At 37.4% G+C, this 26,837-nt stretch overlaps 1 protein-coding gene across 3 annotated transcripts in view; it reads right to left on the bottom strand.

The window, feature by feature from the left end:
- The window catches only part of ITGB3 (integrin subunit beta 3), a 93,739-nt gene that overhangs the window by 43,548 nt on the left and 23,354 nt on the right, over positions 1-26,837 (bottom strand). For 2 of the 3 annotated variants that reach the window (XR_011556872.1, XM_070727991.1), the window contains exons 2-6: positions 23,744-23,829; positions 5,163-5,352; positions 3,602-3,854; positions 2,368-2,539; positions 1,026-1,187 (exon numbers count right to left, since the gene is read on the bottom strand). Coding sequence is in view for 2 of the 3 variants with exons in the window: in XM_070727991.1 (XP_070584092.1) it covers positions 1,026-1,187; positions 2,368-2,539; positions 3,602-3,854; positions 5,163-5,352; positions 23,744-23,829 (863 nt within the window). In the remaining variant the exon portion in view is untranslated. Of the gene's footprint in view, positions 1-1,025; positions 1,188-2,367; positions 2,540-3,601; positions 3,855-5,162; positions 5,353-23,743; positions 23,830-24,038; positions 24,063-26,837 lie in introns of those variants that run through there. The other variant, XM_070727992.1, reaches the window with a different exon arrangement.

The raw sequence follows: 26,837 nt of genomic DNA, 5'->3' as shown, positions 1-26,837 counted from the left end.
TCTACATTATGCCGTTGCACCCTACCGGTAGGAATCCACCACTGGCTTGGTAGTTTTCTTGTGGACATTTCATTGCCCAAATTAAGTAACATCGTCAGAGATAGTAAGGAGTGGGGCTTCTGCTCATTAGAATATAAACTGGGAGCAAACTAGCACTAATGATGTTTCCTAGTTTGGGTAATAAAACATCTGCAAGAAAGTCCTACCAGCTACCTAAGCCATCCTTCTATTCATCTTCCTGTCCTTCAGTAATGCTGTTTTCCTTCTGAAAGCCCAAAGACCAACTTTTCTTTATTATCACTGGGAAGGGGAAAAAAGCTACAGGAATAAGTACCACCACTTTGGGTTAGCTAATAAAGGAGAAACAGCCTTTATTGAGCAAGAAAATATCTATCTATCTATCTATCTATCTATCTATCTATCTATCTATCTATCTATCTAATTTATATGCTGCTTCACTCATAAATAAGATCATTCTATCTGAAAAATCAGATAGTTTGGCTGAAAGTTAAATTAACATGGCAAAAGCCCCATTTTTTAAATCAGGGATGAGCACATGGACAAAATAGAGTCACATTATTGTTCATAGTCCTAGTGATTAGTATACAGATAGCCAGGGGTGCGTTCTAACTTACCTCACTGCTGGTTCGCTTCCTCCCACGCTGCTCCTCCCACACAAATGCATAGTGGCAAAAAATCCAAAAGAATTTTTTAAAGCTGAAAACAAGTTCTGGCACAGTGCCAGAAACTCAGCTTTTACACATGTGCAGAAGAAGAGAACACCCCGAAATAAATTCAGGGAAAAAATTGGGAGATAGCCTCATTGACTGCAAATTCCATTACTCAAAGTCTATCTGGAGGAGACCAGGCTAGGGGAGGCCTAATTAACTTTTAGCTTAGATAATATAGAGGAAGTAAACGTAAAGTTTATGGAATTCCAGCCAAATGTATCATCTGCTACAATGGAACAATTTTTGTAGCTATATTAATTCCAATCCTGTGGCTATGAAATGAAATATGCTCACCAGTGTGGTGGAAGCTTCATAGTAGTTATTGCTGTTCATGTGGCAATTTCCATCATTGGGTATTACAATTCCGGCCAGTCTCCCATCTAAAGCAATGTGTGTCTTGGCATCTGTAGTGAAGACCAACAAGTGGGAAGCATCAGGTCTCCACCCAATTTTGTCCTGTAAGAAAATAATTCCATGATATGTTCAAAACAAAAGGAAACCCTCACAAAGAAATCCACAAAGATATTCACAACACCAATCTGAGGAAATTTAGTTAACTCTTTAAGACTGAAACATAAATGGTGGAAAAGAAGTGGTTTATGGGGCTGCTTCATGCTTTTTTTTAATTAAAAAAAATCATTATTAGATTCAATAATAAAAATCAGTAAGGATCATATAATAAAACAAAATGTAAACAGTTACAATGCAAAGTAGCAACACAGATACATATTACTAGTCCCACTTTATAAAACCTTACTAAGTCCACACCTGGAATGCTGCAACCAATTTTGGTCACCATACTACAAAAAAGATGATAAAACCTTGGAAAAACTACAGAGAGGAGCAATTAAGATGATCAAAGGTCTGGAGACTAAAACAAGAACGGCTGCAGGATTTGGATTTGGCTAGTCTGAAGAAAAGAAGAATTAGGGATGGCATGATAGCAGTATTCCAGTATTTGAGGGGCTGCAATAAAGAAGAGAGGATCAAATTATTCTACTATGCACCAGAGGGCAGGACAAAAAGCAATGGTTAGAAACTAACCAAAGAGACAAGCAACCTAGAATTAAGGAGAAACTTCCTAACAGTGAGGGCAATTAACCACTGGAATAGCTTGGTTTTTAAAAAGAAACTAGATAGTAATTTATCTGAAATTGTATGGTTCTCCTGCTTGAGCAGAGGGCTGGACTAGAAGACCTCCAAAGTCTCTATTAATCTATTCTATTCTATTCTATTCTAAGTGGGAGAAAAGAAGAAGAAGAAAAAGCTCATCCAATAGGTCACCCACTCCCATATTTGATAGAGAGAGAAAAAAAACTCCAAGTAGGCAGGCTAATTGACTCTTTATTTATTTATTTTTTATTTATTATTTGGATTTGTATGCCGCCCCTCTCCGAAGACTCGGGGCGGCATCTTGAAGTTGGGGATGCTCCTTCTATCCCTTCAATGACTATATATGACAACCTAAGTATGGTTGACTTATAAAAACATAGAGGTGACCAATATTTAGAAAACCAAATGTCTCTGGCCCCCAAAGGGGAACTCAACCCATACATTTTTGCCCATTTAATTGGCACCAAAGAAATGATATTTTTATAGAATCTCTGAATCCCCGATAATAGAGATTGCCTCTTACATCACAGACAACTGCTTGGATGATGGCATCAAATCCTCCTTCAGGTGCATCTCGATTCTTGGACACACTTTGTTTTTTCACCTCCTCATTGAAACGTTTGACCTCATCTGTGAGAGCTAGGACATGCTTGTAGCCAAACATTGGTAGGCAGTGATCATTTGGTGGTTTCAAGCTAAAAGATAGCATATTAAGCTTAGAAAAGGAAACAGGAAACTGAAAACTCAAGGAAGTCCACAGAATTTAGCACAGCCATAAGCCATTGGCTTCACATTACACACCCTCCAAGCTAAACAATCCAACCAATTTCTCCTGAGCTCAATTAAAGGGTCCTTAACCCAGCTCTTCCCCTCTCTCACAGTAATTCCCAAAAACACATTAGACACCATAGCTGTTATTCCCATGAGAGTAAAAAATAAGTAATTGAAACAGCTAAAGAGGAACCTAGCTACTACTTACTCCTAGAGTTACTACACCTATAGAACTTGGTGAGCCAGTGTTGTTCCAGGTATACCTAAAGGGGCTGGTTGACACCTTCAATGTTTGAGAATGGGTTACTTGAGGGATCATCTCATCCTTGTTGTTCCGGCTGTCTGATCCAGTCTGGCAGGATGGTGCTCACCTTATGAAACTGGAGACAAGAAGGCCCCGACCTTCCTGGCTTTTCATAAGGCTCTGAATTCAGTGCCTGGATCTAGATTCCTAACTATGTGAAGGAATCCATTCTAAGTATGTGAAGGAATCCGAGTCTGCGGAGAGGGGCGGCATACAAATCTAATAAATTATTATTAAATTATTATTATTATCTCCTAGCTGTATAGACTACGCTTTTTTCCTTTGGCTGCTTGTTTTTTGTTTTTTTCTTTAATATATATATATTTTTTTGCTCCCTAGAGTTGCTTGTTAAGATGGGCAGCTATGCAAATGGATAAAATGAAACTCATAAAATCCCCTGATATTTTACCTGATATTAAGAATGAAATATTTTCATTTTGTCTGCACATATTTAAGATAAAGAGGGAATGGGAATCCACATTAACTACAGATTATAAATTGTAGCTTTAGACATAGGGAATCTGAGATGTTTAAAATGCTTCTATGCTGCAACACCCTTCACCCCTGATTTTTGGGCAATTTGGCAAAAGGTGATGGGAGCTAATCTCAATTGCAGCTGGGGAATTTGGGCTCGTTTAACAAAGATAGAATCATCAGTGTTTCTTCTGACTAAGGAACTTACTCAAAGCATGGGTTTTCGATGGCCTCTGGAGGAGAAATGTACATGTAAGGGGACAAAGGTTTGTCCACAAAAGCACCAAAGCCAATCCTCAGGTTGCTGGTCACTTTACGCATTTCCATGGCAAGATTGGTACCTAAGTTCTGGATATTATGGAGGTCATCCTTCATGGAGTTAGACAAATCCATTAGATAGTAGATGTCCACGGGATAATCTTCTACCTGGCGCACTTGTATTGAGAAAGTTTGGGAATCATCTAAAATAGCAAAATTGGATAAGGGCTGAAAGATTAAAGATGAATATTTTCCCAAAAATTTCAACCTCACTTATTCTTTCCAAATGTTTGATTTACTAACTCATATTATTATAGACTCATGCTATCGTAAATTAACCCAAACATATGCCATTCTTTCCCCCCTGATTGATATTTCTTGCCATACGAGATCAATATTCCAAACCATGTGATGACCAAGCACAAACACATCTGTAGACATCTCCTTTGGTCACTGCTAAACTTCTTTACATCTCCATCTTTACATCTCCATCTTTACATTTTAATAAAAATCAATAAGCAATAGATTGATATGAAGCAGTACAAATTTACATTATTATGTCTTATTACAGTCATCCAGTCAGACGTGGGTTTCTCCTTATTCAGACCTTTTTGTCCAAACTGGTAGTGACATGCTGGTGATGTCATGATGACATCACCAAACTGGATCGGTCAGTGCCGGTTCATGGGCCCCATCTTATTTTTTTGTTTTTTTGGGAAAAAAACCCCTTCTCTGCATGCATAGAAGCCGAGTTTCTGGGACTGTGCATGCATCACCATTTTGTTTTCAGCTTTAAAAAAAATTGTGGAATTTACACTGTGCATGTGTGTGTGCACCAACAAGATACGGCTGCTACAATGCTGGAGGAAGCGAACCAGCAGCGAGGTAAGTTGGTACCCACCCCTGCATCCACTCCAGATGATTTTGGGTGGCTTACAATATTCAAATATATAATTACAAATAAAAAACATATAACAAGGCAAAGCAGCAATATTTATTTCCAAGAATGGTTCTAAACACAAGATAGGCCTTATATTCATGGGAAAAAATTATGCACACATTCTTAACAATAACAACAACAGCAAGCTTGTTTAAACCTACTTTTTGATCTCAAAAAGCTAAATGGTAGCAGGCCTTTCTAGTAAATGAAGGTTGAAAGATTGGATATGCCAAAAATGATGGGCATTTTGTGAACAGTTGCTGCAGTTTCTCAATATGCCTACAAGATCTCAAAAGTTGACTACCATTGCCGGAAAGTAACGTCCATTCTGAATAGACAGCTAATAGTCAAGTCAATGTAGTTCTGAAATTATCATAGGATAGCTCTAAAACTATCAAGCTATCATCGTATTGCCCCAGACTATTGGACCATGTTTACAGCATTATTAGTTCAAGTGAAGCAGTCCTTCAAACACTTGCGTAGATGTTTTCTTCTCTATTTCTTACTGTAGATGGTGAGGAACAAATACAAGGCTTTCTGTGGATAAATCAAATAGTATATCTGGTTTTACCTGGACGTAGGTAGAGTTCAATCTTCTGTGGAGTCATTTGGGTGATGTCACTCCCTGATCCTTTGGCACTGAGAGGTCTGGCCTCCAGTATGAAGGTCTTGCTGATTGGATACTCTATATAATCCTTTGTGCAGCCACTCTGAAGGAGATTTTCTATTAAGTCACAGCGAGAAAAAGATTTGGGCATATCCTGTTGGAAGGAAAACAGAAAGAACAATAAGTTTTTGGAACTGGGAAGTTTTCAAATCTTCTCCCAATCTAATAAAGTTATTGCTAAAATTAAATTAAATTAAATCTGTCAGCTTTCAGGTCCAATTTGAAGTATTGAATTTAAAGTCCTCTATAGAATTGGTCCATAGCTCTATAGGATATCTGAGGAATCATCTTCTCCCAATGGGATCATTCCCCAATCATTCTGGCAGAGGAGGCCTACTGCAGATCCCATAAGCCAAGGAATTTTGGCTCCTGGAATCTAGGAGAAGAGCCTTTTCTGCCTTGACCTTTTTCCTTTGGAATATTTTGCCACTGGTATTGAGAGCCGCCCCTTTTCTTCTGGCCTCCAGAAAAAGCTTTAAAACATGGCTATACCAGCTGCCATGGGACCCTGAAGGATTAGCTCTGAGCTGGAGATAGTTGATGCAGACACTTAATTTCTGAGAGTTGCATTGAACTGTGAGATAAGCAGCACACAGAAAGAAAGAAAGAAAGAAAGGAAGGAAGGAAGGAAGGAAGGAAGGAAGGAAGATCTAAAGAGGGGCAAAATTTAACTTCAACAAGAAATTTTAGACCAATATCACTATAGAATGGTGAATTATAAGTTGTTAACAATGTGTTATTTACAATGTCTTAGATAGTAAATAATTCTGAATAAGTTATTAATGAAGATCAATGTGTATGTCAACCTGAAGTTGGGAGAACTGAGACCAATTTTTATTTTCCTGCTTCAGTCCTGACACATATTGGAGATAGCTGGGGTACTATAGCTAAAACAAAATGCTCTTCCTTGGGAATCAAGGACATTTAGGTAGGTGTCCAGAAGGAGAAGACTGAGGTCATCTAGCAACTCGACAGTATGCTGATTGGACCATGTGACTGAAAGTTTGGAGGGAGTGATGAACTTTCACTTTTAATTAAATGAAAACCGTGGGAACTTTTAGAGTCAGCTTTCACCAGATCTGCGCCAATATGATATTTCCAATAAAGTTATTCTTTGAGGACTTCATCTGCCTTGGAGTTTTGCTTGATGTGGGATTATTACTTGGAACCCTGAAATTGTATTTTTTTTAAAACATAAAAGAAAGTTAAAAATAATGCCAGAAAAGTGATGGACATTATAGAACATTTGGAATTGCATAATGAAAAACAAGCTGCATTAATTTTTGTACATGAAAAGAAAGATTTTGACAATTTATTTAAAGTTTTGGAAGACATGGATTTGGAAATAATTTTATAAAATGAATAAAATCCATTTATACCTAACAGAAACCACACAATGTTGTCCTGTTTCCTTTTCTGTTTATTTTGATTTTTGAAATTTTAAATGGAAATATAAGACACAATGAAAGCGCATAAGAAAATGGATATAAAAATAAATAATAATTTAAAAAGATACAATTAGAGAGTTATTTAATGCTGGTTTTGGAAAATACTTTGAAGGGACTGAATTATTAATGAGAAAATTAATGAGCTGCTGGCCTCCCGCCAAGGACACACTTTTTTGAGGTAAAAAGGTGCGTCTTATACACCGAAAATATGGTATTTGTGGTACGCTAAAGTTAATGTAGTTTCTAAATATCACTTTGTTAGATATGCTGTATTTAGAAAATGGAATAGATATAAATCCAAAAAGTGGTTTCATTACATGAAACATATTATAGAAGTGAAAATTAAATATAGTTATTTATAATAACATATTAATAATTCCTTAGGGAGAGATCAGATAAAATCAGGAGAAGATTGGATCATAAGAAGGATATACATGTCATGTCAATACTTTTCTTAGGTATTATTATTAGAAAGCTTTAAAGAAGATAAAAAGAACCTTAGGTTTTGAATATTGCAAGAATGAATTTGAAACTGAATTGTCTATAAGTGATGAATATGTTATTATCATTAAGTGAATGCTGTTCTAATTTTCAAAGGATCATTTTCTGTACTAGACATTCGGCCCCAATAATTTACACTGGGATGAAAAGGCAACCAACTTAATTTCAACCTTAATTAAGAGAATTTCTTTAATTAAGGAGAATTTGGAAATACTTGTATCATAATAATTATATTCTTTGTGCATCGGGTTCTAAAACAAGGTCTTACACTTGATAAGGAGAGCAGTGGTTCATGTGGTTAGGCTCCTGGGTTGGATATTTGTATGCCCACATTTGAGACCCAAGTGCTGTTACATGGCAGAGAGAGCTCCTGTTATTAATTTTGGCTCCTTGACAGGAACATGAAAGGAGCCACCATGGGGATCCCATAGATAATGGTGATGTCACCAGCTAACCTTTTAACCAATCTTCAATGGTGCATCTAATACAAATGAGTATAACCAAATAATCATTAACTTATTACTGCAGTTGGAACTGGAATTTTACTCAAAAGTCATGACTTGTTGTAAATCAAGGCATCCATGTGACTGGACCCAATTTTATTATTGTTTTTATGGCGTTCACTAAGTGAATCATACAATCACAAATCCAAATTCATTCTCCTGAATCAGTGTTTTTTGTCCGGCAAAAAAGATCATAATATGACCATATAATGCTGTAACCAGTCATAAATGTAATCTGGTTGCCTAGTGTCTAAAATATGGTCATGTGGTGGTGGTGTGGGGTGTAGAATGACATTTTACAATGGCCAAAAATGATTTATGGGCTATAAAACATCTTTTTCTAAACTCATTGCAATTCCAAGAGTTGTTTAATAATCAGTAGCAAGTCAAGGATTATCTATATGTTTCAGATGTGTTTCACAACTTTATCCATTCTGAATATAGGATAGAAAGTAATAAGGGTTGTAGTCCCACACATCTGAAAAATACAGTACCAGTCCAATCCACACTGTAACACAAGATCAGGGAAACGAGAACTAAGCAGACTTTGCGTATCTTCATGACACATTTTGAAATAAATGAATCTTTGTAGGAGGAATTTCCAACTATCATCAACACTGAGTTCATGACCATAGATTATTTTGGGATGATTTAAAATTATTCTTTCCAGGAATGGAAAAACCAGTATTAGAAGAAAATTCACACATTAATTTGATTAAAATCAATTTATTTTGAGATTAAAAATGGCCATTTCTGCATGTATAAAGTCATAAAAAGGTGAAATTTAGGACTGTCTGAAAGATATCCGAATGCAAAATTCTACCAGCATCATCATCACATGTGTCTCTGTGCTCTTATTATAAAGGCAAAACTCTCCAAAAAGGGATCATAAACATTTTGTAACTCCATCCCCCTCTTTTTTTTGGCAGGCTTTAATAAACTGTACTGGCTTGCTGCAATCTATTAACCTCTGAAAAACTGCCAGGACATTTTGTTTTTTTAGGAGGCAAAATTCCCTAAACCTGTATATGGTAGTGCTTAGTCACCTTTCCAAAAAAACTGCCTGGAAACAAAGAACTGTCTCTCCCAAAGACTTATCATTTCCTCCAGCACACAAGGGACAGAGCATAAGACCAAAAAAGGAATAAGCACCAGAATGTAACAAGGCAGATACTATGGAAAGGAAAGCAGAAAAGCGGAGGACATGGAAAGGAAATACAACATCATCCTGAGACTTAGAGATATTTGTGTGGTTCTATAGGAAAAAAAGAAAAGATCGTTTGGGTTTTGAATGATATTTTTGAAAAGAAAAATAGACTTACGCTAAAATAGGTTTTGAATCACCATATTTAGTTTTAAAAGAAATAAACATCTTGGTACATTTTGTAGATTTCACTTGAGCGCTAGGAACTGACGGAGCTCAAAGCAGGAAGAATGAGCCAGACTGAATTATGGTGGGGACATTCCTTTTTTACCCCATGATCCCTCCAGGCAAAATTGGTCAAGATTGCTGCTAGGGGATGGGAGGAGGCAAACTTCGCTCTTATCTTTCCTCATAAGTTCATGTAGACAATGGCTGTGGGTGTGAACTGAGAACTGTATCCTAGCCATTTCTGTGACTGTTCAGCAAAAGTTGGGCAACCACCTGATATTCCTTCATTCAGAAAAGGTTATTCTTTTACTCTACCTGAAGATAGGTAATCCTTGACTTACAACCATTCATTTAGTGGTGCACTAGGTGAACCTGTGCAAAGGTCCCCCTAACCACAGCTGAGAGATGCTGATCTAGTCTCAGCTGGGGATGCCCAAGTTGTGAACCCAATTGAGGGTTTTTTTCCTTCCCCCCCAAAACCAAAGATGGACAGATGGTATAGTCCTTCGGTGGGTTTCCCAGGGTTTCCTGGGAATAGATAGTAAGATGTACGACACTGAAAAAAAGTAACATGGCAATTTTTCTCATGAAAAGAACTCCATTAAAGAGGAAAATATGAAATAGTGCTACAGTGCTCTCTGTTTCATTGCCGTCATAACTGGATTTCTAGATACAACCCCATGAAATATGATGCATGAAGTAAGATTTTTAATGTAATGCCTTTTTAATGTATAGCCAAGTTTCTGCTAACTGTAACTGTAATCTCTACTGCCTCAGCTTTTCTTCCTGCACAAGAGATAAAAAATTATTTTTTGTGTAAACATATTCATAAAGATATTTATGTGATGTTGACATTTGAAGTTTATGAGTGAGATGGAAGATCTCACTGGCCGGCACGGCCTCTGTCAACTCCATTTTTGCTGGCAGAGGGTTACAGGAGACAGTCACAGGCAAAAATGGAGCTTGCGATGGCTGTGGGTAGCCCTCCCAAGTTCCTTTTTCACTGGCAGAGGGTTGCAGGATGCTGTCACAGCTTACAATGGAGTTCAGGTGCCCTTTTTCACTGGTAGATCGCTTGGACCACCACAGGCAACTCCAATACGAGTGAGGTCCCACTGGCCATGCCCACCCTAACCCCCACAAAGTCAAACACAAGCCTGATGTGGCCCTCAATGAAATTGAGTTTGACACTCCTAAGATCATTTGCTACTGTAAAATGGGTTTTGAAAAGGAGATAGAAGAGGATAGAACTGAGAATCGAAGTGTTTTGGATATGGATTTAAAAATAAGTGACTTGAATATGTAGATTTCAACACAGAAGATTTACTTGTATATCTTTTTTATTTTGCATTTACAAAAGTGATGTGTGATATTTAATGAAGGGTTTCCTGGGAATAGATAGTAAGATGTACAATGTACAGCAGTAGATGTAATGTGACAGTGGCTGGAAGCTGTAAGGGTCTGAATGGGAGTAAAGAGGCTCAAGCTTAATCCCAACAAGACTGAGTGGTTGTGAGTTCTGAAGGAACCCACCAAAGGGCTATACCACCAGTCCGTCTTTGGTTTTGGGGGGAAGGAAAAAACCCCTCAGATTGGGTTCACAACTTGGACACCCCCAGCTGAGACTAGATTAGCATCTCTCAGCTGTGGTTAGGGGGACCTTTGCACAGGTTCACCTAATGCACCAGTTGCGACCCTACCTAGATCAGGAGGCTCTTCTCATGGTCACTCATGACCTTATCACCTCATGCCTTGACTATTGCAATGCGCTCTACATGGGGCAACCCTTGAAAAGCATTCAGATACTTCAATTGATCCAGAATGCAGCTGCATGAGCTATTGTGGGTGTACTGAGGAACACCCACATCATTCCAATTCTCTGCGAACTGCACTGGCTTCCAGTCAGTCTCCAGACGCAATTCAAGGTGTTGGTTATCACCTTTAAAGCTTACATGGCTTAGGATCAGACTATTTTTGGGATTGCCTTGTCCCGCATAGCTCTCAGGTCCCTTCTCCAGATCCCGTCTACCAAACAGTGTCGGCTGGCAGGGTTGTGGCGAAGGGCCTTGTCTGTGGCAGCTCTGATGCTCTGGAAACAACTGGCTCCGGAGATCCGTACTACTCCCACCCTACTGGTTATGACCTGGCTTTTCCAGCAGGCCTGGGGCCATTGATCGAAGGAGGTGACTGTTTTGATCTGGCATGAGTGACTGAAAGATATGCATGATTTTATTAAGGGCTATTAATGTATTCTTAAACTGTCTTTTAATTGTTGTTTTTATTGTAAGCCACTCAGAGTCCATGTTGAGTTGGGCGGCATGAAAATTAAAAAACAAAACAAAATTGTTTCTAAGCAAGATATGAGAAAAAATAAATTTTGTTGTTATATTTTTAGAGAAAGTGATAAGCTGTGACGTTGAAACTAAAATAAATGTTAATCATGCAAAGGAATTTCTGAGAGGAAATGAAGAGAACATGATAAGAAATTAACTTGTGGGATACTATTTGAAGGGCTATTAAAGTTGAGATTTTCAATATATTGTTTCTAATAGCTCTAATACAATTTTTCTTGATTAAGTTTGAATGAAGTTTTAAAGATTTATTTATAGATATGAGATAAGAGATGGAAAGAATGGACTTCCTCTTGTTCTAGAGAAAATGATAAGCTATTGTGTAAAATAAAAGAATATGAAATTGATTTAGATGTGTATATGTATGTTTAGGTGTGAACACATACTTGTATCTTACACATACATGTGTTAATGTATGTGTATTTCTTTCAATGGACTTTTGGTGATTAAGATTAATTGGTGAGGGTTTATTTGTTAATAGATAAAAGACAAGATAGGGGATGAAGGAAACTGACTGGAAGGTAATAAGTTACTGAAATTGTTTGTGAATGGTTGAAGGGAAAAGTTGTTTCTTTATATATCTTTTTTCTTTATTTTTTCCCTTGCCTTTTTTTCCTCTCCATGCATTTTAGTTTTCTTTTTGTTTTATATATTTTTCTACAATTGCTATTTCATTATTTTGTAAAGCCAAGTTTTTCAAACGTTAGACTGCTATTTCCTTTACATTTTTAGGCCTCAATTAAAAAAATGCCTTAGCATATCACTCAAGTTTCTGCATATCTTAGCCACAAAATGCATTGTGGGACTTCACTACGCCTCTGCATAAATTGAGAATGCAACAGAATATGCTTTGTGTATTTCCAAAGGGCTCCTAATATCATTACATTATTTTATTTTTATTTTTTTTAATAGCAAAAGAAAATAGGTGTTCCAGGGAACTACAGGAGAATTACAAATGGAAAAAGAATATGGTCAACTTCCCCTGTAAAATCTAGTGAGCAACAGCAGACAATTACACAGGAAAATTATCATCTGGAAACACTTTCGTGCAACTGAACATTGCAAACAAAGCTATTCAGAGCTAAATAGCCCGTTTCTTGTCTGCCACTGAGGAACATGCTTGCAAGTAAATTGAGTGTTCCCAGATATCTCATGAAATCCAGGATTCATTGTCAGATCTTGTTGTTATTTAGTCTTCCCAGATCAATTACAGTTGGAAAGCTTTCCAGGAGAGAATTTATTTTTCTGTGGTCTCTGTTGTAGTATGTGCATAGCCTTTGGAAAAAGAGGTAATTCCCTGTTGTTTATCTTACAAAGCATTTGTTCCCAGAATTCAGAATTTACACTAGGATCTTGTAAATTAAATTATCCCACTGTTATTTCCCTCTATTATTATTATTATTATTATTATTATTATTATTATTATTATTATTATTATTATTATTATTATTATTGTTATTGTTATTGTTATTGTTGTTGTTGTTGTTGTTGTTATTGTTATTAATGTTTAATTCTAACGTTTGAGAAAATGTGCATTTGTAAAGTAAAAAGGAGAGCAGAAAATCCTGTTCCGCTCATTCTTCCTCTCAAACGTTGGGAATAGTATTTTTCACTGGAGCGATGTTATTAGGAAAAAATATGGAAACAAGGAAGGGTCCAAGTTTGAAACAAGACAGGAGGATAGAGAACACAATGAAGGGGAAATCTCATTTGTTAAATTAAAGCAACATGTTAGGAAATTGCTTGGCTAATAGGTTTTGCACTCAGAGGGCCTAGTTTTTGGCAAGAAGCAGGAGATTTCCTCTGCTAATTCTCACCTCACTTCAGTGAACTGTGTCTCAAGGCCCCACCGGAAGAGTATCGCCATTTTTGGAAGCTTTCTCAGAGATAAAACAATTCTGTAGCTATAGCTGCTGTCTAGGAAGATGAGAAACTGAAGCAGCTGGCAGAGTAGGCAGAACTGTTGATGTATTTGGCCAGTTAGTCAATTTTTAAAAAACCAAAACGTATCCAACGTGTTATATAGAAAACTGGCAAGTAATTCTGATATAAAGTCTTGCGGTCCAGCCATCCCAAACCCACAAATATCTCCTCATGTGAACAACAGCCAGGATGTCTCATAAACTCTATTAAACCCATCAGATGCTCAAATTCAATATTTATTTATTCCAGGGCTGAATAATAAATAATAAATGTATTATTCAGGGCTGTAATAAATAAATTTGAATTTATTATTCAGGATCTTGAATTTAAAAAGTACTATATCCTTCTATATATGATATATGTACAGTATGTGTTTATGAGAAAACTAATATTCATAATAATGTTTAATAATAATTGAAAATACAGAAATTAAAATAAATCCAAATGAAATATTATTATAAGAAGTTCTTATCCTAAATAATGTTATGGCATATTATACAAATAGTGGCATAGAACTTGGCGGTGTAAGAGGATATTTTCATATCATCTGAGAGTAAGAGCATTAAATCACACTCCCTACCTGGAAATTTTTTTAAAATAGGATATATAAAGGCCTTTCTAGAGTTATATACATAACAGTTCTATAGATAACAGTCTAGAGATTCTATTGAACTATTACCACATGAACATAATCAAAGATGCATACGAATAACTTAAAATATCCAAGGACTTCTAATAAAAATTATACCTTGCTAAAATGCTAGCTTTATGAAATTTTAAAATTGGAAAGGATGATAATCATGTAGTGGAAAGGACCCTTTTGCAAGCAAATAATAAATACTGAGGTGTGATACTTTACTTAGGCCTGTTTCAAGATCTGTATTTCAGATTCATTGCCTAAGGGCAGTCCTAGCATTATTAAAGTCTAATGTACATAGACTTTCCATAAAGAAGTCCAGCAACCAATTTTTCCTAAGGCTTTTAAAGCCATGAATGTTTAAAATGATCTCTAAATATTAAAGGGGCCAAACCTATATGGAATAAAATTTACTTTACTCAGAAGTTAAGAAGAAGAAAGCATGCCCTGGTACCATTGAAACTATGCTTGTTTCTGGTTAATAATATTTTAAACCATCAAAATGGATCCAATAAACATATTTTGAATTGTTTTGATAATGTTGAGGTTTGCAGGGGAACACATTTGGGAGCTGTAGAGAAACTCTGGGATTCTCTTGGAAGGCCTTGCAGGCTGCAGGAATATAATACCTTTTGAATGGTAACATCTTAAAATATTTTTTTTAAAGAACATTCCAGTGTAAGGAAGTATGAAATTGCACACCAAGGTACTTAAAAGTATGCATCTGTTCCCCAGAATTTCATTTATTTTGCATTAGTAGATTTTATGATGCAGTCGGGCAAAAATTATGACTTTGATTTTTTAATAATTTGTTAATACTTTTTGTACTCTGCAGGAAAAAAGCTAATGCTCTAATTGTTTTACTTATTTCCACCTATGAAATTGACATAATTAGAACATCATTAGTATACAGCAGGGGTGAAGTCGGGTGGGCTGCTGCCCAGATGGGCAGCAGTATTTTAATTTAGTTTTAAATTTTAATGTTAGATTTGTATTGTATTGTATTGCTGCTTTGTTGTGAGCCGCCCCGAGTCTTTGGAGAGGGCCGGCATACAAATCTAATAAATTCAATTCAATTCAATTCAGATGGGGGGGGGGGGGAAACGCAGTGGAGTAGCAAAAATGGAGCTCCACCCCAGAGCACCCAATTTGTACTGAAATATGTTGAAAGAAAAGGCAGGGCATCATGCATAAGCCATGCCCACATTGTGGTAGTAAAAAGTTTGGTAGCCCTTCACTGGTTTAAATTCAAAAAATTTCCCTACTGGTTCTGTGGGCGTGACTTGGTGGGTGTAGCAAGGAAAGGATACTGCAAAATCCACATTCCCACCCCATTCCTAGGAGAAGGATATTGCAAAATCTCCATTCCCTCCCCACTCTGGGCCAGCCAGAGGTGGTATTTGCTAGTTCTCTGAACTACTCGAAATTTCCACTACCGGTTCTCCAGAACCTGTCAGAACCTGATATACAGTAGTTGCATGGATGGGTGAACGGTGGGCTGGAACAGTGAGTGCTTGAATTCTTGGATTTAGACATGAATTGAAGAGTAATGGGATTAATATACAACTTTCTTTTATACATCTTGGAGCTGTTTTTATAGATATCCTCACAGAGCACATCTATTTTTCAGAGAATTCTTGAAATAGAGAGACTGGATAAACACAAACAGCTTTTCGCTTTTCAGACTGTCCCACAGTCTCTGCTTTGGTATTAAATCAAAAGCTGATTTAAAACCAATAAGGGAGTCTTGATAGGGTGCATGCACACAGTACTTTTTTGCTGGGCGGTAAATAACCAAAAAAATGATTTAGTGTTAATCCTTCCTTTTTAAATCCAGCCTGGTTTTAGCAACAATATTTTTATTTTATTATACCCAATCCATGAAATATAAAACTGAGGTAAATAATTTTATCAGATTAATATTATTTAGGAACCTCCCCTCTACACTATTTAGTTAATCCCTTGTATAAATATATGTAGATATATATCTTCCCCACTTTACCAATCCTTGACTGTAGAAAGAATTCTTGACTTGTGAAAAATGTAGCTATGGATTATAAACAGGATTTCACAAGGCTGCTTCTCACACAGATGGACAATCACATCAAGGTTGTGTTCTTGGAATTAAACAGATTTTCTTCCTCAAGCAGTGAAGAAGTTATCTGTCTTCCTTGGAATGGTGATTTTAGTAAGTAATTTGAAAATGTTTGACCGCTCCAATATGAGTGGTACCAATCCTGATCCTCACTTTGAGGAGGCACTGGATGGATAACTTTCTAGAAATTAGAGTACAGTATATCTAAAAACTGAAAGATCCTCAAGGTAGGCCATTATTAAGTAGGTGGCTGTGATGAAATAATATAGTTATGTAGAAAACTCAACAATTTAAAAACAGGATATTCTGGAAATCCTAATATGTTCTTTTTCCCCCTTTGGATCACACTGAACTGAGTGCTCCTGGGGTTAATCCAGACGTTATTAAGACATTAATCCTCTGAATTGCTAGGATATTCCAGACATGGTCTGATATTTTCATAGGGAACAATAAATCTGGATCATCATGAACCACTTTCATTGATTTTCAGAAAACAACCAGTTCAATACCATAATAGTGTCTCTGGACTACTCTGTTTCTGAATGCTTTATTATGTAATTTCTACTTGTACTCTGTTAAAGTAAATAAAAGCTTAACTGGATGCTTCTTATAAGGAAAGGACTCATGAAATTGGAAGAATCTGGAGAGAAAAGAATTAAAAGTAGGAGAGATAACAATTGGACACAGAAAAAAAGAGGAAATACCTGAACCGTTTGTAACCAGCATGTACGAAATAAAGGAAAGAGAAACATATAGTATAGTAACATATAACACCAATATAAATAAGCAAGCTTTTATTGATGTATCTATAAAATAAAATAAAAGCAACTTGAGTTTTATAGTAAATCTTCATACAATACTATTTTTTCAAGGTGTGTTTTTAATAATGAATCTGAATTAATGAGTTTTCCAAGAAACTGTGCTGTCAGGAAAAAATAAATAAAAGAGAACTTCAGTATGAAAATGTTAAAATAATCATTTTAGGATGGTGACCGTCTGGAGGACAGAAGGAAAAGGGGGGACATGATCAAAACATTTAAATATAGTAAAGGGTTAAATAAGGTCCAGGAGGAAAGTGTTTTTAATAGGAAAGTGAACACAAGAACAAGGAGACACAATCTGAAGTTAGTTGGGTGAAAGATCAAAAGCAACATGAGAAAATATTATTTTACTGAAAGAGTAGAAGATTCTTGGAACAAACTTCCAGCAGACGTGGTAGATAAATCCACAGTAACTGAATTTAAACATGCCTGGGATAAACATATATCCATCCTAAGATAAAATAGAGAAAATAGTATAAGGGCAGACTAGATGGACCACGAGGTCTTTTTCTGCCGTCAGACTTCTATGTTTCTATGATTTTAAACTATAGTAGTAATATAATTTGTATTTATTTATATATACACAAATGTACAAAGTTAAACTTATTTATGTATATGAAAATTAAACCACCAAAATGCACATTAATAAAACATAAAAAAAATCTTACTTTAAAATAAATCTTTTAAAGTAAGATTTAAAGTAAGTATTTCCCAGTAATTCTGAAAAGTAGCCAGCGATTTTTCTGGGCATAGTCTCTAACAAAAAGTGTGTATCACAAAAATGGATGGACATTCAAGGTGACATAAGGGAAAGTAGAAGAGAAATTTAAAATTTCAGCTGGAAAATGCACCTAGAAGTAATTTTGCAATGAGGAATGTGAGTGCAGAGCAACAGCATCCATTCCTGCTTCCTTGTTCATTCCCTCAACGGGGCAGCAGGACAGTGAGGATTTATTTATTTATTGAATTTATATGTTGCTCATTTCCATAGACAGAAAATTAGATGACAGATATGGATAGAGATATGCCTCATTATGGCCATGGATGCTAGCTGTGCTGAGCGTTTAGAGCAGATGTGGGAAATAATGGTCGTTTTATAACTTGTGGACTTCAATTCCCAGAGTTGAAATCCAAAGTTATAAAAGGACCATCATTCCCTACCCTGTTATAGTGAATGCTATGATCAGGAAAAGTCTAGATCAGACTGGGGCTTCAAAACAAAGGTGATGATCTTTGGATTTTATTTCTTTTCCTACTAAACCCAAGAAAGAGATTTAAATTCTAAAATTGTTGGTGAGATGAATGCAGTGGTCTTATTTTTCAATATATTAGGACCTAAAAAAGGACAAGGTATAAATATAAAATTAAGGTACCATTTTTGTTTCTCATTCTGCTATTCTGTCTAAAAGATGACGAATCATAGATCATATTTCCAGGCTGAGGAAACTCGTGCACTATCATGCTATCAAGATAGGCCAGGATAACAAATAGACAGTGGGATAGTATTTTATTGCTGCCATATATAATAACAGAATTTTAAAAGCTTGACACAATTTTTCTGTCTCATCTTACACTAAACAAAATCAAGGTGAGGTTATTTTGAGATTCTTTCTCTCATTTGCCACAGTCTTTGGAATTTGAATCACTCCTCCAAGTCCCCTCAATGATTCTTTCATAACTTCCCCAAATTACTTCTGAATTCCTTTATATATACTCTTAGACATGATTCAGCCTGTATCAAAAACCTCAGATCTGCTGCAAGTCTGAGAGATGGCAGCCTGGACTCAATCTTGGTCTGGAAAACTCCTATCTTTTAGCTAGACTCCTAATTAATGATGCCACATACTCCTCGCTGCATATTTGGTTTACATATTGGCATCCTCCATCCAGAAGTAAATTGCAATTCATTTCCACATTTATTATTCAGAAACCTCTAGTTTTAAAATTAAATTGTGAGGTCTCCAGGGCAGACAGCAGTACATTTCAAAATTGTGGAATCTACCAATTGTACTTATTAATATAAAATGATGGTGTCTTCTTTTGTAAATGTATCAGCAGGCACAGATATTGCTTTTTTTAGAAATCTCCTTGTTATCTTCTCTTTAAGGAGCTTTAAAGATTTTCCAGAGATTACAGGACCATAAATCTTCTTTATTTGGGTTATCATTTAGTAACTTATCAAGCCTTATCCCAGGAGATAGAACCAGAAAATGCACGTATTCACAGAAAGGAAAATTGTATGGTAAATACCAAGGTTGACTGATTACTTCTCAGTGATGAAGAAATGCAATTTTTGCTTCCCAAATGGTACCAAACAGCTCTTTGGAGTTCACTAGTGGCTTCTAAAATTGCCTATGTTTTCTGGCCTGCTCATAAAGAATGAATGCATTTTAGGGGTCATTGTGTACGATTCTTTTAATATCTCACTAGTGGGATATGCTTGCCAAGTGTTCTTCCAACTCTGTGTTCTGTACAATATCAATGAGATTTTATTCCATGGTGTTTAATCTTGGGTCGAAAATAAAAACAGAGCTTGGTAAAGCAACTTACAATTATTCAAGAAATAAAGAAACTTTCAGTGAGAAGACACGTTTTTTAAACTGAAAAAATTCTGGGAACAGAATCAAAACACTCTAGAAAAATGGGTAGAGGGGCATTTTGTTTGTCTTTTAAAATAATCTCCTATTCCTAGCAGATTGGAGCCAAAAAGCCTTGCTTCTTGAGATTTAACAGCCATGGAAAATAATTGCTTAAATACTTTAAGAGGACTCCACCATTAATTGGGTTTTTATGATTTAAAAAAACACATTCTTCCTATTATATTTTTTACATGTAGCATTTCACCTTCCTTTACCATGTATTTCTAAGAGCTACCAACCGTAATTCTTCTACTGCAAACTACAAGTCAGTGGCAACTAATTTGTTGTATTTTTTCAAGTGTAGCTTTCTGTAATATTCTGTCAATATTGTAGCTTGTTAAATTGACATGGTGAAAGGAAAAGGAAGGTAAAACGAGGACGCCTGGGTGATTTGAAAATATTGCATTTGGTTGTAAAATATTTCAATCAAAAGAGCAAGAAGTTTGCTAAATGGAGCAAAGACCAGGAATTTCTGTACACAAGCACACAAATGTATGAATATAAGGTAAGCATAGCTGAAATAATATTTTACTGTTTTAGCTGAAAAATAATGAAAGATGCTGGTAAAATGGTACATTCCAGATTGATTAATAATATAGAAACACTAACTAATGACCAGTATTGTAAGAACACTATATATAACAACTAAGCTACAATGGAAAGTAAAATGGCTAGGTTCTACAGGTGAATTTATTTATTTATCAAATTTATGTAGCTATCCATATCACAAGTATAATCTAGGTCCGTGATGATGAACCCATGGCACACATACCACTGGCAGTACGTGGAGCCCTCTATGTAGACATGCAAGCCGTTGACCAGCTCAGCTCCACTGCACATGTGTGTATGCCTCCCATAAATCATCTGATTCCCCGCACTCCATTTGAGGAAAGGAGGCTTTCCCCCCTCACAGCTCTGTTTGGGGACGGGAGGCTTCCCCTCCCTTTCTAGCTCCACTTGGGGACGGAGGCTTCCCCTCCCCAGCTCTGTTTGGGGAAAGGAGGCTCCCCCCCACACACACAGTTCCATTTGGGGATGGGAGGCTCCCTCAGATCCACTTGGGGAAAGAAAGCTCCCCCCCTCCCAGTTCTGTTTGGGGACAGAAGGCTTCCCCTCCCAGCTCCATTTGGGGAAATAAGGTTTTCGTCCCCTCTCCAGGCTTTGTTTAGGGAAAGGAAACTTTTCCCGCCTCCCAACTCCATTCGGAGAAAGGAGGCCTCCTCCCTCCCACCTCTGTTTTGGGATGTGAAGCCAAAACAGGGTATGTCATGTGTTCCATCCCCTGCGTGCATATGCAGGGGATGGAACATATGGGAGAGGCATTGCATTACGAGTGTGGCCACTTAGGCACATGTGACAGTGCTTGCATGCACACTTTTGGCACCCGAGGGAAGAAAGGTTTGTCATCTTTGGTCTAGGTCAGTGTTTCCCAAAGTGTGGTACGCGTACCCCCAGGGGTACAGGAAGAGTTTGGTGGGGGTACATGTTCAGAAAAAGTTCTGAAATACATCTTGCCTTTTCCAACTTCATATTTATGTGAAGTTGCTTTTTCAGCATTTGTAGACATTAAGTTGAAAAAAAGGAACAGACTATTGGACGTGGAACCACATCTCAGATTAAAATTAACCAGGGAACCAAATTATGACGATCTGTCATCTCAGCACAAACAATTTCATCCTTCTCATTGATCCAAATAAATGTTATTTATAATATAACTTTTTATATTTTATTATGAATAATTTTATTTTTCATGTATTATTAATATTTTGTTTATGTACCAAAAAAATAAAATATAAATATATTTTGATTGTTATTAAAATACATCCATTTTTTTTGACAAGGGGTACTAAGAATTACAAAAATTATAGAAGGGGTACACATATGTCAAAAGTTTTGGAAACACTGGTCTATGTGATTCACATTAATCAATACAATTAGTATGCATCTTGAAATCAGCCCAAAAAATAAGACAAATTCAAACATAGTAAAACCATCTCATGGAGTGCCTTTTCCCAAAGGATCCTCCTGGAAAAACCACATCTATAACAGAAGTGGGTTGCTCTCGGTTCTGCCCGGTTCTAGGAACCTGTAGTGCTGGCGGTGGGAGGCTCCGCCCACCTGTCCGGGACGCTTCTGTGCAAGCACGGTAGCATCATGTGCGCATGCATGCATGAGCCAGTAGTAAAGGGTTTTAGAACCCACTACTGATCTGTAAGGTCTAATTTGACTTTGAGGGGGAGTAAAGTTCCAAAATATGGGTGCCATGTCAGAAAAGGCATGCATCCTGAGTCCCATCAAATGGAATTCCTTAGCGAGATAGGACATGTAACACGTTCTTTCTATCTGACCTGATGGAATGGGTATACAGTGATCCCTCGGTTAGCGCGGGGATTACGTTCCAAGACCTCCCGCGCTAACCGATTTCCGCGTTATACTGGATGCGGAAGTAAAAACACCATCTGCGCATGCGCGCCCTTTGTTCCATGGCCGCACATGCGCAGAAGGTGGAGCGACGCAAGTTCGGAGGCTGGCAATGCAATGGTGATTTTTCCGGGCTCCTCGCCGCTACCCACAGGGCAGCGCTGGCGGCAATGGCAATGGCAACCCTCCCTCCTTCCCTTCTCTCCCTCCCTCCCTCCTTCCTTCCCTTCTCTCCTTCCCTTCTCTCCCTCCTTTCTCAAAAAGCACTTAAACTGTAACTGTACTGTACTGTGTAATGACAGAATAAAACCCAATCAGCAATCAGTATGACGTCATCGGGCGGGAAAAACCGTGGTGTAGGAAAAAAAAACGCGGACTTATTTTTTAATTAATATTTTTTGAAAAACCGCGTTGCAGCGTTTCGCGCTAATCGAGAACGCGCAAATCGAGGGATCACTGTATATAATCAGGAAGAAGCTGTCCCTCAAATATAATGGCTCTAGGGTGATGTTGAGCTTTAAATGTCAAAACCAGCATCTTGAATTGCACTCAATAGCAAACTAGCAACCAATGCAGTTCACAGACTTGTGCCACTTTAGGGGCATCCATGACTGTCTGCTCTGCTGCATTTTGTACCCGTTGAACCTTCCAGATACTCTTCAAGGGCAGCCCCATTTAGAGTGCATTACAATAGTCCATTCAAGTAGTGATCCCCCAGAGATCAGAATTGCCCCCACCCTCTTTGCCTTTTGTAAACTTCTTAAAACCCACCTCTGTTGTCAGGCATGGGGGAATTGAGATATCCCCTCCCCCCAGGTTATGCATGGTATGTTTGTGTGTATGTTTTGCTTTTTAATAAGGGTTTTTAATAAGGGTTTTTTAGTTACTTAAATATTAGATTTGTCATACATTGTTTTATTGTTGTTGTGAGCCACCCCGAGTCTGCGGAGAGGGGCGGCATACAAATCTAATAAATAAAATAAAATAAAATAAAATAAAATATTAGCAAAGACTACCAATTAAAGTTAATTCAGAACCAATAATGATGAAATACATTTTTCCACAAACTCTAAATATCTGAAATAAAAGCTTTCTGAGATGTCAGTTTTTTGTCTTTAGAAATACTGCCAAAATCCTTGTACGGCAACTCTCCAACAGTATTTGAATATTTTAATCTGCCCAATGCTTTTATCTGGCTTCTCTTTCCTGTGAGTTTTATCCGTTACTCTGTTTTTTAAATTTACCAATACAATTAACTACACAATCAGTCAGCAGATTTCACTACAGATTGTTGAATCTGGGCATGCTTCCATAAAAGGTTTTTATTGTGTAACAACCTGCCTGAAACTCATACTTTTATCAGAGGTCTAGATGGTGCAATATTTCACCAGTAACTCATATTTCTCCACTCTTTCTTGGACATTTTCCCCCCCATAAAGGAATCTGAGGCAAAGGCAGTAAGACAGGATTTTTCAAACTTGGCTATAATCTGTTTTGTTATTGGTAGCATCAGAACATTTTTATTTATTTATTTTTATTTATTATTTTGTTTTGCCAAGTACCTGTTGGTGATATACAAAGATATAATAATATTTATATTCATGATGCTAGTAAAAGAGAAACATCCAGGGTAGAATTCGAAGCCCTCGTCTCTGTTTTGCTCTGTGTACAAAAAAACAAACAAGCAAAAAAAACCACTTGCATTTGAAGTGTCCTTTAAGTATTTCACGACAAGTGCTTATTATATTATAGTATAGATTTAGTTTTGACTCACCACTTGGAAGCACCAACCACAACGTGGATTTACAGCCAGGCACTGTTGACATGAATTTGCTCCTCTTGTGGTACAGATATTGTTACCTGAAACATAACAGACATAAATTGCCCCCAAAGCCTCAAAAGCATTTTCCTTAGTTACAACAAAACAGCTGACATAAACAGCTGTTCATTGGTTTTGGAATTCTTTGAAATTTACTGGCAATTTGCTATTGGCTGCCCTAATTATACCTTCAACAATTTGCCATTAGATTTTCAAAGGGTGTTAAAAAATTTTTTTGCCTGATACCTACACAGCCAATGTAACATACAGTGTTTGTTCTTCACATCTGTTCTTTCCATGTGACTAGTGGAGATTCATTAACTCTGCTTGCTGTTGGTTCTAAATACTTTTTCCCATTTAAATGAACATAAACAGGAAATATGCAGATCGTTATGCAATCTGTGCTCTGAATAAGCAGACAGAATCCAGAGAGACAAACCTGGAAAACTTTGCAGTACTTGCTTTTGAAGTAAGGCTGATCTTACTGAGGGATTGGGGGAAAGTCTATTCATACCCCTCAATTGACAAAATGACAAATTCAAAAAGGTAATTCGCTTCAGGACTCAGCTGGGAAGCGGCGAGAATGAACGGCATGGGCGGGCGATGCGCGAGCGGGCGGCGGACAAGCCGTTCGCTCGTGCTCGCTCTCGCCGCTTCCCAGCTGAGTCCTGAAGCGAATTCGCTTCAGGACTCAGCTGGGAAGTGGCGAGAATGAACGGCGTGGGCGGACGAAGGGCGGGCGGCAGCGAGGAGTTTGCATGGGCGGTGGGGAAACTCCTCGCTGATGCCCGCCGCTCGCCCTCCCGCCAGCAAGAGGGGGAAGACCTAGGGAAGCCGCCCACCAGCTGATCTGCCCGGCACCATCTACGCATGCGTGCCCATAGAAAAAAGGGCGCGCATGCGCAGATGGTGTTTTTACTTCCGGGTTGCAAAATCGCCATATAGCCATTTCGCAATGATCGGGGTCGCAATACCCGGGGGATCACTGTACATCTAATTCTATTTCTGAGCAGATTTCTTTGGGCAGTAGAATTAACCTCTGAAGTCACAGCTGGCTCTTGAATTCAACACACACATAGCTATCTATATCAAAATGTATACAAGTTTTGTTTTTCTGAAAGATGCTTTTTATTATACTAATTATTTTTAAACAAGTGGAAGTATGGTACCAGAAGATTTTGCTCAGTGATAAAATAAGGAATATAGTATACACTGGTAGGAATAATTTTTATTAGATACTGGTGAGTAATTGGTCAAACTCTGCAACTGCCAAATACCAAATAGAAAAATGTGCCCCAAATATTAATTTCTGACCGAATACAAAAATATACAGTTGAATCTATAACATGCTTAAATCAGACAGTGTTTTTCATTGCCCCTCCATTTTACAAGACTGATCTAGGAAAAATGTGTAAGGGTTAAAGGCAAAAATGCTAAATGCTGCTTTCTGAAGATTTACACCGAACTTCAGAATAGCTAATGCCTGCATTCCTTAAGGAATTATCAGCAATATCTTTACAGCAATGCAAAAGAAATGAAATGTATTAACATTGTTAATCTCTCTTAGTTAAAGAACATAGTTAAATAGTTTAGGACATAATTTTATATAGTAAATTGGTTAAAACCTATGTTACCCTTAGTACACAATTACAATATGCAATTACAATTACATATGCATTTACAATGTACATTCGCATGCGTGTGTGTGTGTGTGTGTTATGTAGGTAGGTAGGTAGGATTCATTTGTTTGTTTATTGATTTGATTTGATTTGATTTGATTTGATTTGATTTGATTTGATTTGTATGCCGCCCCTCTCTGTAGACTCGGGGCGGCCGTATTCAGGTCTTTTCCCATATAAGATTGACACATAGTCAGACCATAAACTCGGAGCCAAACCAAAATCCAGGATGTTACACCATAGACATACATCACAAAACAACTGACTAATCTGCAAACATCAACTACAACAACTACTCAGGATGTCACCCCTAATCTGCAAATATCAACTAATATGCAAACATTAACTGCATTAACTACTCAAGGTGTTACGCCATCAACTAATCGAGATGTTACAACACAGCTAACCAAACTGCTTACAGCAATTAAACCAACATTACACACACACACACACACACCAATATTTATAGAAAGATGGCAGTTCCAGCCACCCTTTGTTCGCCCTAGCATGAAGCCGGAAATGCCAGCAGTGTGTGTGTGTGTGTGTGTGTGTGTGTGTGTGTGTACATATATATAAAAGGAAGCTGTGATGCTACTTCAATATACCTGGGTGACTCGACAAAAAATCACACATAACCCTTCCCTGGTACAAGCTGATACAGGAGATGAGCCTGTAGCCTAAAGGCTAGGGCCACTGCCATACAAGGCAGAGTCCCAGATTCAAATCCCAGTAAGGATGAGGCTACCTGATAAAGGCAAATAAGCCCAAAATAGATATATAGTAGTCTCCCTTCCTTTTCATTATCAGCAAAAATATGTTACACACACACGCATGCGCACGCACACATATTCCCATGTAAGATTGAGAATATCTTGGCGACCAGACATCTGGGAACTAGCCCTAGTTAACAAATGAATCACAGCCACAAATCCATCAACTCCATCAACTAATCAGGATGTTATTCCATCAACCAATCAAGATTTTACAATACTGCCAACGAACCAGCTTACAGCAACTAAGCCAGCATTCTACGTACACACATACCACTATTTATAGAAAAACGGCAGCTCCAACCATGCTTTGTTCGCACTAGCACAAAGCCAAAAACACCAGCCTAAAGATGGTGAATGTGACCTTGTCTCAATCGTAAATGGGGAAAAAGAAATACACCAAGACCTGTGTGCGTGCACACACACACCTTCGAGTCAGTTATGATTCCTGACAATTATCTAGGCATTTTTCTAGGCAGTATCTCCTGATTTTCAATCCTTATCCAATACCTTGATCACTGTACCCAACTAGCTCTCAGCAGTGACATTGCCAGATGACAAATGAACCCTGCTTATATAATTCTCTGCTAACAAGAATGA

This window comes from Erythrolamprus reginae, chromosome Z, assembly GCF_031021105.1.
Source record: "Erythrolamprus reginae isolate rEryReg1 chromosome Z, rEryReg1.hap1, whole genome shotgun sequence".
NCBI classification, from domain to species: Eukaryota; Metazoa; Chordata; class Lepidosauria; order Squamata; family Dipsadidae; genus Erythrolamprus; species Erythrolamprus reginae.
This window is presented reverse-complemented; position numbering and strand designations above follow the sequence as displayed.